This window comes from Podarcis pityusensis (assembly GCF_964106645.2).
Source record: "Podarcis pityusensis genome assembly, chromosome: 2".
Taxonomy (NCBI): Eukaryota; Metazoa; Chordata; class Lepidosauria; order Squamata; family Lacertidae; genus Podarcis; species Podarcis pityusensis.
The window spans coordinates 59,250,752-59,265,500 of NC_138029.1; the positions used below are offsets into that span (position 1 = coordinate 59,250,752).

General features: G+C 38.9%; 1 protein-coding gene across 2 annotated transcripts in view; it reads left to right on the forward strand.

Annotated features, from left to right (window-relative positions):
* Positions 1-14,749, forward strand: part of SEC24A (SEC24 homolog A, COPII coat complex component) — a 32,987-nt gene that overhangs the window by 11,383 nt on the left and 6,855 nt on the right. For both annotated transcript variants that reach the window (XM_080996266.1, XM_080996265.1), the window contains exons 4-18: positions 1,301-1,378; positions 2,678-2,829; positions 3,351-3,523; positions 3,924-4,026; positions 5,502-5,628; positions 5,912-6,021; positions 7,673-7,785; positions 8,578-8,696; positions 9,582-9,637; positions 11,010-11,216; positions 11,426-11,546; positions 11,896-12,054; positions 13,256-13,429; positions 13,970-14,080; positions 14,481-14,656. In XM_080996266.1, the coding sequence (XP_080852392.1) occupies positions 1,301-1,378; positions 2,678-2,829; positions 3,351-3,523; positions 3,924-4,026; positions 5,502-5,628; positions 5,912-6,021; positions 7,673-7,785; positions 8,578-8,696; positions 9,582-9,637; positions 11,010-11,216; positions 11,426-11,546; positions 11,896-12,054; positions 13,256-13,429; positions 13,970-14,080; positions 14,481-14,656 (1,979 nt within the window). The remainder of the gene's footprint in view (positions 1-1,300; positions 1,379-2,677; positions 2,830-3,350; positions 3,524-3,923; positions 4,027-5,501; positions 5,629-5,911; positions 6,022-7,672; positions 7,786-8,577; positions 8,697-9,581; positions 9,638-11,009; positions 11,217-11,425; positions 11,547-11,895; positions 12,055-13,255; positions 13,430-13,969; positions 14,081-14,480; positions 14,657-14,749) is intronic.

Sequence of the window (14,749 nt, forward strand, 5' to 3'; positions counted from 1 at the left end):
TCTATTAAACAGCAAAAACAAGAGTTTTGTTGCACCATAATATATTTATACAGGTATAAGCTCTTAAAGGCAAGTGTATAGATCCGGAGGTGTGTAGGGGATGGGTGGGATTAAAGATGGCATTAAAAATCTAAAAGGACAGTACTGTATAGTCTTAGCAATTCAATTAGAATTTAAATTAGCTTTCCTCAACCTCGTGCCCTCCGGATGTTGTTGAACTACAGCTCCTCTAATCCCTTACTATTGGTCATGGCTGGAATTGATGGAAGTTATAGTTCAACAACCTCTGGAGTGACCATTGACAACCTCTGGAGTGACCAACAGCAGTCAGGGGACCCTCCCACATGGCATGGGTGGAAGGAATCGGCAGAAATCAGGGTTGGGTATCTCTACTTTTAATGTTGTCCATAGCCTTGCCCTACCCTCTTTCAGCTCTTGTTATATCTTGAATGTTATAACTTGGATGTTGTTGCTTATGTATTAAAACAGTATTATATGGAAGGAAATCTATGCAAGATTCTGAAATCCTAAATGGTTACTAGGGAGTAAACCCTATTGAGTTATCATGCATAGGACTGCATTGATTTATCGTAAACTTGAGGTGACAGTCTTTATCCATTCATAACTTCCAAATCACTCTTATTTTTCTAAAATAAGAAATATTCATCTGGTTCAAGTCTGATCAAAGGAATCTGGAGGGAAGAACAGGTCACCTTTGTTTTCAAAATAGGCCAGAATAATGAAATCCTGGCTGCAAGTATCTTTGAATACTCTTAAGCAGCTTTGCTTTTCAAATAGTTATCCCTTAGGATCTGACTTAAACTCAGAGTGTTATTTTACGTGCCAAAAAGCTTATGCCTTACTGGATTTATAGGACTACTGTTAACCTTACTTCTGCAGTACTACACGACAGAGGCCAAGGGGTAGCCACCAATTTTATCAGGCTGTGTATTTCTATATTTACATGTTTCTGTACCAGAAAGTGCATTTAGAAAGAGTCTGTTAAAGGTGACTTCTACACATCCCTTCTCTCATCATTCATGTAAGCATGCTGCAGAAAGGTAGCCTGATGAATTGTGGATATTGTACTGTTTGAATGGGTAGAATTGTCATGTAGGGTGACTGAAGAATTATTTTCCCAACTGAGAAAAGCTGTATATAACGGGGATTATTTAACCTTAACAACATTTAACCTTTGCATATCATCCATAATTGTTTTTAGTGGTAAATGACCAATAAGCAAGAACTACACAAGTACTAGATTTAAGCATTTGCTTTTAACAGATGCCTTTCTTGGCAGGTGATCCTGCATCCACTGCCAGTGATGGATTGTTGGTCCAGAACAATTATGATACAATAGAAGGAGGAGGCTTCTTGGGTAAGACATACTTTCTTCAATTTATCAGCCATCTCATTGCTACTTCATGACAGCAGCTTCCTGCCTCTTCCATTGCTTAAATGTAAATATATGGAGAGTTAACTGTTTCAGACATTCTGAACCTAAACACATGGGCCTGTTTAATATCCATGCAATGGTGTGACAGGTAGGCCTTTGGGTGAAAAGATTTATAAGCCTTCTGGTGCAAGAGACTGAAGTCTGTAATAGTTTGGCCTCTGCTCTTTAGCCATGCCTATTTTTTAATGAACACTGTGATGCTTTTTTGGGGGGGAACCGTTTTACTTGTTTTATAAAGGTAGAAACTACTGGGCTTGTTTGATTATATTGTAACCTGCCTTGGGATCTTATGATAGAACGGCAGTAAGAAACATTATGAATACATTTTTGTTTTAGAAAGTGAACATAACATATGTAGATTATACATTGTGTAAAGCTAAGTCCACTTTAAGTTGAATGACTTCCTTTTAATTTTAATAAACTTTAATAATTTAACTGGTAAGATTAATATTCCTGAAAGTATTAAGTCACTCACTGAACTCATGTTATATTGGGCAAGACGATAAATTCTTGACTACAGGGGAAAATTGCGAATTATAGTTAAGACCTCCTAGTGCTGCTTGAGGACATAATTGGTTAAACACAAAGCATGAAGACAAACAGGCAAATGGAATCAGTTGACACTTGCAGAACTACAGTCACTAGGCTACTGTTGGCAAATCAGGAGCTGAAACATGTTTCCTTTTCCTGATTGGCTAATTAATGAAAACCCTCTGGCCATATACAGTATTCCTAAATTAAGACTAGCAAGTTAGAAATGGAAATACTTCAGTTCTGTTTAATGTTAGATTGTAATGATATTGTTGCTGCTGTATGCCCTATCCAAGTGCATGCTGCAATGCAAGCCTTAGGTCTTCTTTAAACCACATATCCTGCAGAGTTGTTCACTCAGAAAGTGTTTTTACTTCAGTTACAGCAGTGTATGGGTTGTATTGATTATTGGGAGCTTGTGGCCCTCCAGATGTTGCTGGACTGGGGGGGCGTATCTCATCCTTGACCATTGGCCATACTGACTGGAACTGACAGGAGTTGTAGTCCAGCAACATCTGGACTCACAGTTGCAGGTTCCTCATTACTGAGCTAGAGTTTTAAAGAACGTGTAAAGTGGTGTGCATATTGGTGTTGCTATATAGAAAAAAATATATGAAGAGAGTTCCACATTGTTACGACTGGAATGTTAGTGTTATTGCTTGCATTTTAATGAGTACCTTCTTCTTTTAGCAACTGCACATCCCCCTTCTGCTCCTCAGAATCTTAAAACAAACAGACATGTTGGGAGTGCTTATCCCACCTTGCCACCAGGCTACCAGAATGCATCTCCATCTGCAGAACCAAGAATGCAGTATCCAGGTGGATCACCACAGTTTCCTCAAGTAAATCTTTAAAATCTTACTAAAATGTTAACTATGTAAGCTATCTTGGGAGTTCATTGAGCTGCCTTGAGCACTATTTGTTGGGGGGGGCACAGAATGAAAATTTAACTAATAAATACATTTACATAAATACATTGCTGACTTTGAAAGTCAGCCTTCTTTATTCCAGAGAGCTTGAGTGAGTCCAATATCTATACCAATTGAGAATTCTGGGTACATTATTTTTCCACCAGTCTTTTCTGCATTTATAATAATCAACAATCAAGCATTGTTGCTTGATATTGTAAAAGAAAATTGTCTGAAATATGTGTTCCAAAAATTATTTAAAGCACAAAGAGATCAGATGAGGCCTTTCATTTCCAGTTTGGCTCTTAGTTCAAACAGCATTTTAGGCAAGATCAACTTCTACTTAAACGCTCTAGTGCAAGTGGTCTGCAAACATAGCATTCCTCCATCCAGTTGATATGAATGAATTTTAAAGGTGACTCAAACGGCTAATCTTGCAATTCTGTTTTCATTAGCCTGGCCTGGGAGCAAATTCCTTAGCTGCATCTATGGGTGGACTGAGCCTTCAACCAGAAGGATTAAGACCTATTAATCTTCTTCAAGACAGAAATATTCTCCCTGCAACCCCTTTGCAAGCACCTATTCCGAACTTGCATGAAGATATCCAGAAGGTCAACTGTAATCCAGAGTAAGGCCAATTTAAAAATTATTTATTTTGAGGGTTGGGGGAAGGAAGACTCTTCACTTTCATATGTCCTGAAGGTGTGTCTGTCTGCTGTTGAGAGCTTAGTCAATAGCTGGCATGTAGCCTGTGATTGCTTTTCAAGTAGGATTAATAGTAAACAGAAGAACACTTCTGTAGATACCCTCTTCAGAGTGTGTCCCTGTGGTTTTCACCTGGGGTATTATAAACTATATTTAGATTTTGCATTTGTTGGTGGTTGTCACACCGCATAAAACTGAATCTGAGCTTATTGCTTGACTGAAACATTACGTAAGAGAGGGTCATAAGGAAAACTATCTGTCCTGATCAGGAAGGGGTGATGCATGCAATTAATAGTGACTTTCACCGTTTGTCCCTCATGTAGGTTATTCCGATGTACCTTGACTAACATTCCTCAAACTCAGGCCTTACTGAACAAAGCCAAACTTCCTTTGGGGCTCCTGCTTCATCCTTTCAAAGACCTATCGGTATGATACATTATGTAAAACTCTGAGTGATGGGGAGTTGGCTTTCAGAATAAGGCATTCAAATAATCCTCCAAACAATATTTGGAGGATGGAGTGTAAGCGCTGTGCACATGCATTCTCCCCACATCCCATTTCTCCTGTAGGGCTTGAATCAAATGGTGTGGCCAGTACCTACAAATTGGGATTGCAAACCAGGATAGATCCTTTTACACAGTATCACCCAAAGTGACAGTTCAGTGGTTTGGGTGGCACTGCAGCTTGTGGTTTGGTTCAATACAGAAAGTAAGGAATTAGGCCCTATGTGCAAGGGAAGGAAGAAGTGTGCTCAAATTCCCCCAAACCATTGTTTTAGAAGATCATATGGCTGCAGCCAGTATAAATGGTTTTGTTAGCCTTGCCCTAGAAAAATAACATTTCCTGCAAGATGACATTTCAGAGCCCCACTTGAAAGGAGCTTTGTTAATGGAGACCTTCCCATTCTTCAACATCTTATCTATACCCTTGTGGTAGTAACTTTGTGCATCATTCAGCACTGAAGCCTTCAAAAGCCGTATGGTGTTAGGTTTATTCTTAACAGATATTTCAGTTGCTAATCTTTAAATCAAAGAGTGCATTCAAAATCCGCCTTTCCCTGATTTTTAACCTGCTGTGAATAGGTTGCTGTTTGCAAATAGGTAGAGGGTTTCTAGGCTGGGGAATAACTACTTGATCCTAGTGGGAAATGATTGTGGCATCGGTTGTTATCATTGTAGACAGCCACGCTACCCTGTTTTCTTATAATGGGTTTCCTTTTTATGTAAATGTACATTTGAATGTGACCTTACAGGATTAAGTTTAATACTCCAGTTTAAGAATATGCTGGTAAGGGGACTAGTGGCCAAAACTAAATAGCACTTCCTGATCAAAGGAGGGATTGTGATTGTATCCTGCAAAGTAATTGCACCAGTGGAACAACATCCTCTTGCAATGGAATTTCCCTTCCCTCTCCTCCTCCTACAACTGCCCCAGTTTGCTCTGGGGTTTTTCAAACCCTCTGCAGCAGTTGATGGGGGGTAAGGAAGGAGAGGGAAGGGAAGTTCTGTGGGACAAGCAAAGTTGTACCATTAGATACAACCCTAGTAGTCCTTCTGCTTCCATTTCACTGCAGCAATAAACTTAACTTTGTGCATTGTCACTTAAGATATTTTTTTGCTTGTAAAACTGGTGATTTAACATAATAATATGGTGGTACCCAGTCTTGTAAAACCATTCCCCCTCCCAGAGCATGATTTATGTATCTCTCAGTGTCAAATAAAACACTGGGCTGCAGTTAAAATAATTGTTGTTATCACACATGTGGAAACCCACCTTCAGCTTAGTGCTTAGACCATTGCACCATATCTGTTTACATCTGGGCCAGAGGTAGGCACCCAAATTACTCAAGGTGGCTAGTGCATTCCCAACACATGACTTACAAAAGCATTCCTCTTTTCCAGCAATTGCCTGTGGTAACCTCCAGTACAATTGTGAGATGTCGTAGCTGTAGGACATACATCAATCCTTTTGTCAGCTTTCTTGACCAAAGGAGATGGAAGTGCAATTTATGTTACAGAGTGAATGATGGTGAGTTTTCTTTGTCAAATGAGCATAAATCCACTAAAAGCATCAACTGTATTGATATCAGATACCTGCTGTATGTTAATATGCTACCTGATTCCAGTGGGACATAATTGTATCAATTGCTAGCTCTTTCAAGGGTTTAGTGCTTGCGGGTGTAACATGTTAGGGGGATAAATTTTATGTGATAACCCTAGAGAATGCTAGGTGTGCGACTATATCTAGAATATTCAATCCCTAGAATGCTTGTATCTTGTAGTAAAGCACTATATTTTTCCCCCTCTTGCAGTTCCTGAAGAATTTATGTACAATCCTGTGACAAGAGTTTATGGAGAACCTCATAAAAGACCTGAAGTTCAAAATGCCACAATTGAGTTTATGGCTCCTTCTGAATATATGGTGAGGTCCTTTACCCAAGCTAGCTGCCTGCTATAATAACCCAATTAAAAACAGCTTCTGTTCAGTAGAAGTCCCTATTCCCTTCCCTGTCTTTTACCTGCAAAGCAGGGCTTTCAAAGTGACTACCCCGTTCTGTGGAATAGCATCCCTGTTGAGGTACAACAGGTGTCCACTATCTGTACTTTGGGAGTCAACTGAAGACCTTTTTGATATGACAGCCTTTTCCAGATGGATGAAAAGGTGCCTTGGGTTTAAAAACAAATCAGGGAAACACCTATCTTCAGGGCGTGGGTGGGGGTTGTATTTTTTATTATTAAAAAAATAGCTGTTTTTATGGTATGCATGGAAATCATCTGGCAAAACATGTAAAATGCAATTTATAAATAATAAAAATATAAAAGTAAATCAAGGTAAGTGTACTGCTTTAGGAATGCTTTAGGAGAACTTAGTATAGTTCTCATTTTGATTATATTGCACTGTATTAGTCTAGGATAAATGGCTGTGATCCACACAGTGCCAAGCATAAGCATAAGTGCTTATGTTTTCAGTAATGAGGGATTACCCATTTTTCTTTGACTATAGCATTCACACCATGTTGAATGCTGTTCCCTGGTGGTGTCCTTGCCATCAGGAACGGTTCCCCCCGTGTGTGTGTGTGTGTGTGTGTGTGCAGAAGGGAGCACAGATAAGCCCTGGAGAACATACAGCACACCAAATCTATCTCATGGATGCTGCCCACTGAATACAGCTTTTTTTGTAAAATTGCAAGCCTATTGCCTGTAAATGCAATAAACTGGTTTGTATTTACTCTGTTAAACTTCCATGATAGAATTGTGACCCATAAGTTTATCTGGCTTGGTTATCAGGCATAGCCTTTCTCTGTCTGAATATGACACCAAGAAAAGGAATGAAAATCCTCTCAAATAAAGATGTTCATTTTTAGTAGAAAAAAACACCTAAGACACCCCAACATTACATATTTTAAAATGCTTCCAGACCACCCTTCAGTAATTGAGATACCAGGGTGTCATACAAAGACAAATAAAGCAAATTCATTATAATGCAATGGAGGATAAAACAACAAATTCGTACATAAAAACAATGGCAAGCAGAACAGGTTGGATACTAATCAACTTTAAAACTTCACAAAGCCTCGGATCTGGTACCACAACAGGGAAGGCTCTGTCCCTCATTGTCACAAAATGAACTTAACCCAGAGATGAGTCAGGAAGACAAGCCATGTGTATTGTGCCTTCCAAGGAAAAGATGATCCATAAAATATTTTTTTCAAAGAACAACTGCTTGTTGTTCCTTGAGACTAGCCTCAGAATTTCAAAACATATTTGAAACCTTGGACATGATTGGGACAGGACATGGGATAATATTGGATGTCAGCACACATAGCTATAGCTGAGTATTCCAAATGTGTGAGAAATTTGGTTTCCTCTCCCACATTCCATTCCTGGTAAATATATTTCAATTGATGGATGAAAACACACAATGCCTGGTTGTTCTCAGTTTGGTTTTTCCCCCTCCTCCAGCAAAAACCTACCTTTTCCAATTGTGCTTCTAATTTTAATTTAAAATCAACTAAGAGTAGTGTCGTGACAAGGTTTAGAAATTTAAACTAAGGTAACTGTTTCTTTTTCAGCTACGTCCACCTCAGCCTCCTGTGTACCTCTTTGTGTTTGATGTGTCACATAATGCAATAGAAACAGGATACTTGAACACTGTATGCAAGACCGTGTTGGACAATCTAGATTTGTAAGTCCTGCACATCTTTTCACTCTGTCCATATAGTTTTTAACGTTCATGTCATTGTCAAGTTTGGTCCAATCCTTTCATGTGCCAGACCTGAAAAAAAATCAGTTGATGTTATTTCAAGCTGCCATTTTCATAATATGCACTTTACGCACTTACTGTGAATTTCAGGTACCAAATTTGTATTCATCACTGAACAATTTACATTCTCAAGCTCATTGTATTAAAAACCCCAATTTGCTGCACTGTATTTCTTTTCATTAAAGCAGCTAAAGGACTTTAGTTTCTTGTGGTACTGTACTGGATTTCAAAAGAATATATTCAAGAAGCACATTCACGCAAATAACGAATGTAGGTACTTTGTAGAGGCATTCTGATTAGGAACATTGTGCTTTTGTATTGTTTTTTCAATAAACAAATGTAAATATTTTGGTGTAACAAATGAAATCTTTATAGAACCTACAATGCATTTCAGATATGCTTGGAATAACCTAACCTAGATCCAACCCATTCCAATTTTTTTCTCCTTGCAAGATTATTTTTCCTTAGTGTGGAGCCTTGCATGGTGATATGTTTTTGTTACCTTAATAAAATCAGCATAAGGTTTTAATCTACTACATTGAATGCTGCCACCCTGAATGACATTTTGATAGCCGTTTGCAACAAAAATGAAGCATTAACCAAAGGGTAATGCATTACAAGCATTTATTCCCAAATAAAATACATCTATCTGACATGAATGTGCACCTAGGGCCTTATTAAACATGATACCAAGTTTCTATGTTTAATTTTCAGACTTCCAGGAAACACTAGAACAAAAATAGGCTTTATAACATTTGACAGCACAATCCATTTCTATAGCCTTCAGGAAGGTCTCTCTCAGCCCCAGATGTTGATAGTTTCAGATATTGAAGGTAAGTAGAAATAATCTGTAGCATTGGATTTATGAAGTGTGCTTTTATGAAGTATGCTTTGTGATTCCTAGAATCAGAACTGGTGTAATAGACTTGCTGCTGTAGAGGTGCAGGGAGGCTGCTCATTCACTTGGTTCCTCAGATATTACAGCCCCTTTCAAAAGAAAGGACAACTTTATTGACTGTCTCCTGTCATTTGTCTACCCCAATAAAGGGAAAATTGGGGCACTGCTGCTTCCTGAAAAGGCTGCCTGAGTCAGCACATGGGACATCCTTGTGCCATTGCCACCTCAGAAGCTGCTTTTTTCAGTTTGGGTCAAACCACCTTTTTGACAAGAATGGGATGGAGCACCTCACTTGCCACTCTCAAGGCTTTTGCATCTTCATTTTTATCCATTTCTGTGTTCATTAAACAACTTTTTACCTGGGCTTTCTAATTGTTGGGGGGGTCATTCATTCCTCTTGGGAGGGACATCAAAGTTGTTGGTCTTGCCTTTGAGTGGAGAATGGGTTAACTGCTTCCTGCTGACATACAAGAATGGAACTTTGCAGTAAAACCAACTTTTCATTTTCTTGCAGAGGTGCCTGTGTGTGTGTGTGTGTGTGTGTGGAGGGAAATTGCTAAAGCAGCTAAACCAACCAGTTCTTCTAAAGCATTTTTCTCAGTGGACAGTCTAAAGATGCCCAGTTGCATACCATATCCTTGACTGAAGTGTCTGTTGCTGTGGAAGTCTGATATCTCCTTCCCACCTGCCTGGACTATTATGAAGAGAATGCTTTACAAGCACTTAATGCATTTCGTAGATGTGGGGAATATTTAAGAATACTTCTGAAACAGTCAAACTGATTCAGAGAGCTTTCATCGCATTTTTGTTTTTCTTGTAGAAGTGTTTATCCCAATGCCGGAAAACCTACTAGTAAACTTAAATGAAAGTAAAGAGGTAAGATTAATACTGTGCAGTCATTATGCAAGTATATGTTTAAAACAGATGTCATTTAACTCTGTCCTTTTGATCATTTCCCCCTAGCCCTTATAAGGCTATGAGCTAAAGTTTTCCCCCCCACTCCAGTTGATTGGTTGCGCAAATATGTACAGTGCAAAGTTCTTTGGCAACTGACTAGGCAACATCTCTTCTAAGAACAGAATAAATGATAAAACCGCTAATCTGAATTTGAGGGAGTGGGGGGAGCTGACTTCTAAAACTTTAACAGTTATACTTGAACATGTTCAGTTGAAATCCTTTTAAATCAGTGGTGTCCAATCTTTATCTTCAAAGTAATGTTTTTAAAAAATATTTCCTTTATGCTTCATGTGTATTTGGTATAGATTCCCTCTTTCTAGACGAAACCAAATATGGTATAAACAGTTGCTTCCCAAATTATCAAATCATGTGGTATTAGTGTTTCCCAAAATATCCAAGTCTTCAGTTTCATTAGATTATGCTGCCATATACAGTGGTACCTCGGGTTAAGTACTTAATTTGTTCCGGAGGTCCGTTCTTAACCTGAAACTGTTCTTAACCTGAAGCACTACTTTAGCTAATGGGGCCTCCTGCTGCCGCCACTCCGCCAGAGCACGATTTCTGTTCTCATCCTGAATCAAAGTTCTTAACTTGAGGTACTATTTCTGGGTTAGCGGAGTCTGTAACCTGAAGCGGATGTAACCCGAGGTATCACTGTAGTCTGATACAAACCGAAGTTCCATGTGTGCTTGCATGTGAATAGGTAGGATATAATGCATATTACTGGAGTTGCAAGACTGTTTTAAAGCACAGATACTTTGTAATACTAATCAAGAGGACTTTAAATCCTTATTAAAGTGTTTCTATATGAGATTCCACTTCAGGAATTTAGCATTACTTTTAAGCTCATACCCTTGGTGAACACGCTATAGGCACAATAACTAAGTCCCCCCCCCACCCGCAATAAATAAATAAATCCCAAATTCTGTTTATCTGACCGCCCACCTGTGTTGCAGATATTGAAGCTTCTTTTAGTCTATCTTGAAATTATATTCAGGGAGGCGAGGATGGTAATGGGCTAGAGATTGGGAACACATTTTTGGACAAGTATGTGAAAGAGAGAAAGGACAGTTCATTGAATTTGTGGGGTTATGTTTGATTTTGAAAGAATGTGTATCTTGGAAGGGGTTTGGGTGGGTTGGGAATCTTCAGAGACCAGTTGCTATAAAATGGCAAGGCTTACTATTTGCTAACAAAATGTCTTTTATGAATGCTTCTAATGAAATTTTGAATTCTATGGGAGACATGTCTTTTGAATATTCTAATGCTCTTATTCCCCCCCCCCCCCCAGCTAATTCAAGATTTATTGAAAACTTTGCCTCAAATGTTCACTAACTCCCTGGAAACTCAGAGTGCTCTGGGACCTGCACTACAGGCGGCCTTTAAATTGATGTCCCCCACTGGTGGTCGGATTTCTGTCTTCCAGACACAACTTCCAACTGTAGGAGTGGGTGCGCTCAAACCTCGGGAAGAGCCTAACCAAAAAGCTGCTGCAAAGGTTAGCAAAAGCTCTTTCTATGTATTCTTTAAGTAACCCTTAATTTAACTTGTCTTATTGTCTGCAACTGCATCCCTCAAAATACCGTTTTGAACCCATGCCCAGTCTCTTTTATGGATAAGTTGAGCTACTGCTTCAATCCATGCGAGTTTATGAAGAACAGCAGAAATGTGTATTTTGAAGTTCTATCATTTTGACTTTTTTACTAGGATATCCATCTTACACCATCTACTGACTTCTATAAAAAGTTGGCCTTGGACTGTTCAGGACAGCAGGTTGCAGTTGACCTGTTCCTCCTTAGCGGGCAGTACTCTGACTTGGCTTCATTAGGTGAGTAAGGTATTTTCACATTTGTGTTTTCTGATGTCTCATTGTGAAAAGGAAAAGAAATCAGCATGATAGTTTTAACAATACGTTTTAAATAGTAAAAACTGAATCTTAATGCTGGGTATAGGAAGTATAGGAAGTTAAATTTTAATACAATAAGCTCAATGCGCACAAGTTAAATGTGCATAAGTTGTGGGCTTATTGTAACATTTCTACAATATTTTAAAAGACCCTGGCACATACTTTCTCCCAATACTGTTAGTGCATCTCCCAATACTATCAATGTTAGATTGTTTTTATTGTGTTGACTGTAGTTTGTTCCTTCAATTTATCCTTGGATTTTTATTTTTAGGTTGTATATCAAGGTATTCAGCTGGTAGTGTCTATTACTACCAATCTTACCATCAACAACACAATCCTCTTCTGGTGGAGAAACTACAGAAAGAGCTGAAACGATACTTGACTCGGAAGATTGGTTTTGAGGCTGTCATGCGAATAAGGTGTACGAAAGGTCAGACAATTTAATTTGCTAATGTTAAGCAAAGCAGTGCTTCGATAAGTGCCCAAATAAGTAATTGGCAGAAGCGCACATGCAAATATTTAAAAGCTTAGCATTGTGAATTTAGAATATTTAGAACAGTGAACATGCATCTGTGAATGTATTAGATTCTCCCAGTGTGTTGTGATCCAGTGGTCCAGAATACTGGGTGGTTGTTCTCTCTATCGACGAGTAGGCCAGGCTGTTTACAAAAAGGAAAGACTTGGATAAGTTGAATTTGGAGTCAGGAAGCAGTTCCCACGTCCCTAGAGATGGATTTCTGCTTCTTCAGTTTTAATGGATACAGGTCTTTAAATCTTTCCTTATACAAAAAATAGCACCTTTGTCTATTTGTTACTTACTTTTAAAAATAAATAAAACAAAATTAAAGAGAATATTCTTGAACTAACTAGCCTTGAGAAAGGTAAATGTTTATTTGTGTGATCTTGCCCTGGATTTACATATAGAGTCTACCAAGTCTAGTTAAAAACAACCTTCAGACAGTTCTGCCAGTGGAAAAATTCGTTAATAAAGTGAGATCATCCCCCGAGTGTTAATCTTTAAATCAAGTTCAGGTGAAATAGTAATAGAGTTGCTTCTCTGTCTTTTATTTTGAGAGCATTATTTTATTTTCCTTAGTCCCCCTTACAGGACTTGACGGACTGTGATAATGCAAGTGTTAATACATTTGTGTAATTATTCCCTAAGATATTGTGCTACTTATCTGTTTAGTCACTGAGACTGAGACTTTGAGACATTGGCTTGGTCCAAAGAGCCCTCTGCATGTGCCAAAATAGCTTCCACATCAGCACAGGAGGATTGTTGCCCTTTGCACTTATGTTAAATATTTCTCTAATAAAGCTTTCCAGCAATGTGAGAGTTTGTAGTGGAAATGGGTGCTAGTAGCGTCAGTAGGTCCATGGAATATCACATATGGCCCTTTGGATCTCAGCCATTACATTATACAAGTTCTCTGTATAGAGGACACCCAGTAAATAGGTGTTTAGTGGCACTGCCTAAGGCTGGTCTGATGCTGGAGAACTGGATAAATTACTGAACTTCAGCAGCTTTCAGACGTGCTTATGACTTTCTTTGCAAGGAGACAATGCAGTCAAAGTGATTGTGCAAGATTTGAGTTGAAATAGTATTCCTGAAACACTTTTCTCTTCCATAGGCCTTTCGATTCATACCTTCCATGGCAACTTCTTTGTACGGTCAACAGATCTGTTGTCTTTACCCAATGTGAACCCTGATGCAGGATATGCAGTACAGATGTCAGTAGAGGAGAACCTCACAGACATGCAGGTTGTCTGCTTCCAGTCAGCTCTCCTCTATACGTCTAGTAAAGGTAAGGATGTCATGGCATCAGTTGCCACTAGTAGTATCTGCTACAAAATATATACATGCTTGTTGATCTACATTTTTTGTGAAGTTAAGATTAATTGGTCTTGAGTCTTCATAGATCTGACTAATTAGCCTACACTAGCTTGTTTGTAGTTTTTTCATTACTGCATTAATGAACTCCAGGCCAGAATGCACATTGTTAAATAGAACGACTGCTTAAACTGAAGATGGACAATTGTAGTACAGTATTTACAATTCTATGATTCTGTGTTGAGATTCCTGCATTGCAGGGGGTTGGACTAGATGATGCTCGGAGTCCCTTCCAAATCTAGAATTCTATGATTTTTCTTCTAAAGTGTCCCTGGTGGAAGTTTGGTTGAAAAACTGCAACCTGTGTTTGACTTATGTGAATAACTACATTAAGGCGGGGGGACAGGATGGGGCTATTAATTATAACGTTGGGCTACATTTGTGAAGGTTTCTGAAGCATCACCTGGACACATTTGTTAGATGCAGCTCTGATGTTATGGATTTCCCTGTACAGGTGAAAGGAGGATTCGTGTTCACACTTTGTGCTTACCAGTTGTTAGCCAGCTGAGTGATGTTTATTTGGGAGCTGACGTGCAAGCAATTATCGGGCTGCTAGCCAATATGGGTAAGTGCTTTGGTTGTTTTTTGAATGTAAGGTATTTGTAGTTTTGAATAATAATGTCTGAACAATTATTATTTTATTACCACCATATTGCTCTTGAGATACTGAAGGTGGTGGTGAATGTTTTTGGTTTGTATTGACATAGAATGCATAGCATTCTGCTATAGCTGTGTGGGTTCAAGTGACTGGAACAATGACCCACTGTGTGAAGGGCTGACATTTTGCCATCTCTGGTTTGCATTCTTCCTAGCTTTTTGTGTGTGTGTGTGTGTGTGTGTGTGTGTGAGAGAGAGAGAGAGAGAGAGAGAGAGAGAGAGAGAGAGTCTTAAGCAACTGTAGAACCATAGATCATCAAGAACGCCTAACTTAATAGCCAAAATCAGTATGTACTTTTTTTCTTTAGCTGTTGACCGGTCAGTTACTGCTAGCCTGAGTGATGCTCGAGATGCACTGGTGAATGCTGTAATAGATTCCCTGTCTGCATACCGGTCCTCTGTCCTAACCATTCAGCAGCCTGGACTCATGGCTCCGATTTCATTACGTCTCTTCCCATTGTATGTGCTGGCTCTCTTAAAGCAGGTAAGGACAAAAGTGAATTTGAAAACATTATATCCAGGATATGAAGGTCCCAAGATGTGCACCAAAATACATGGAAACACTGGCTTTTACCAT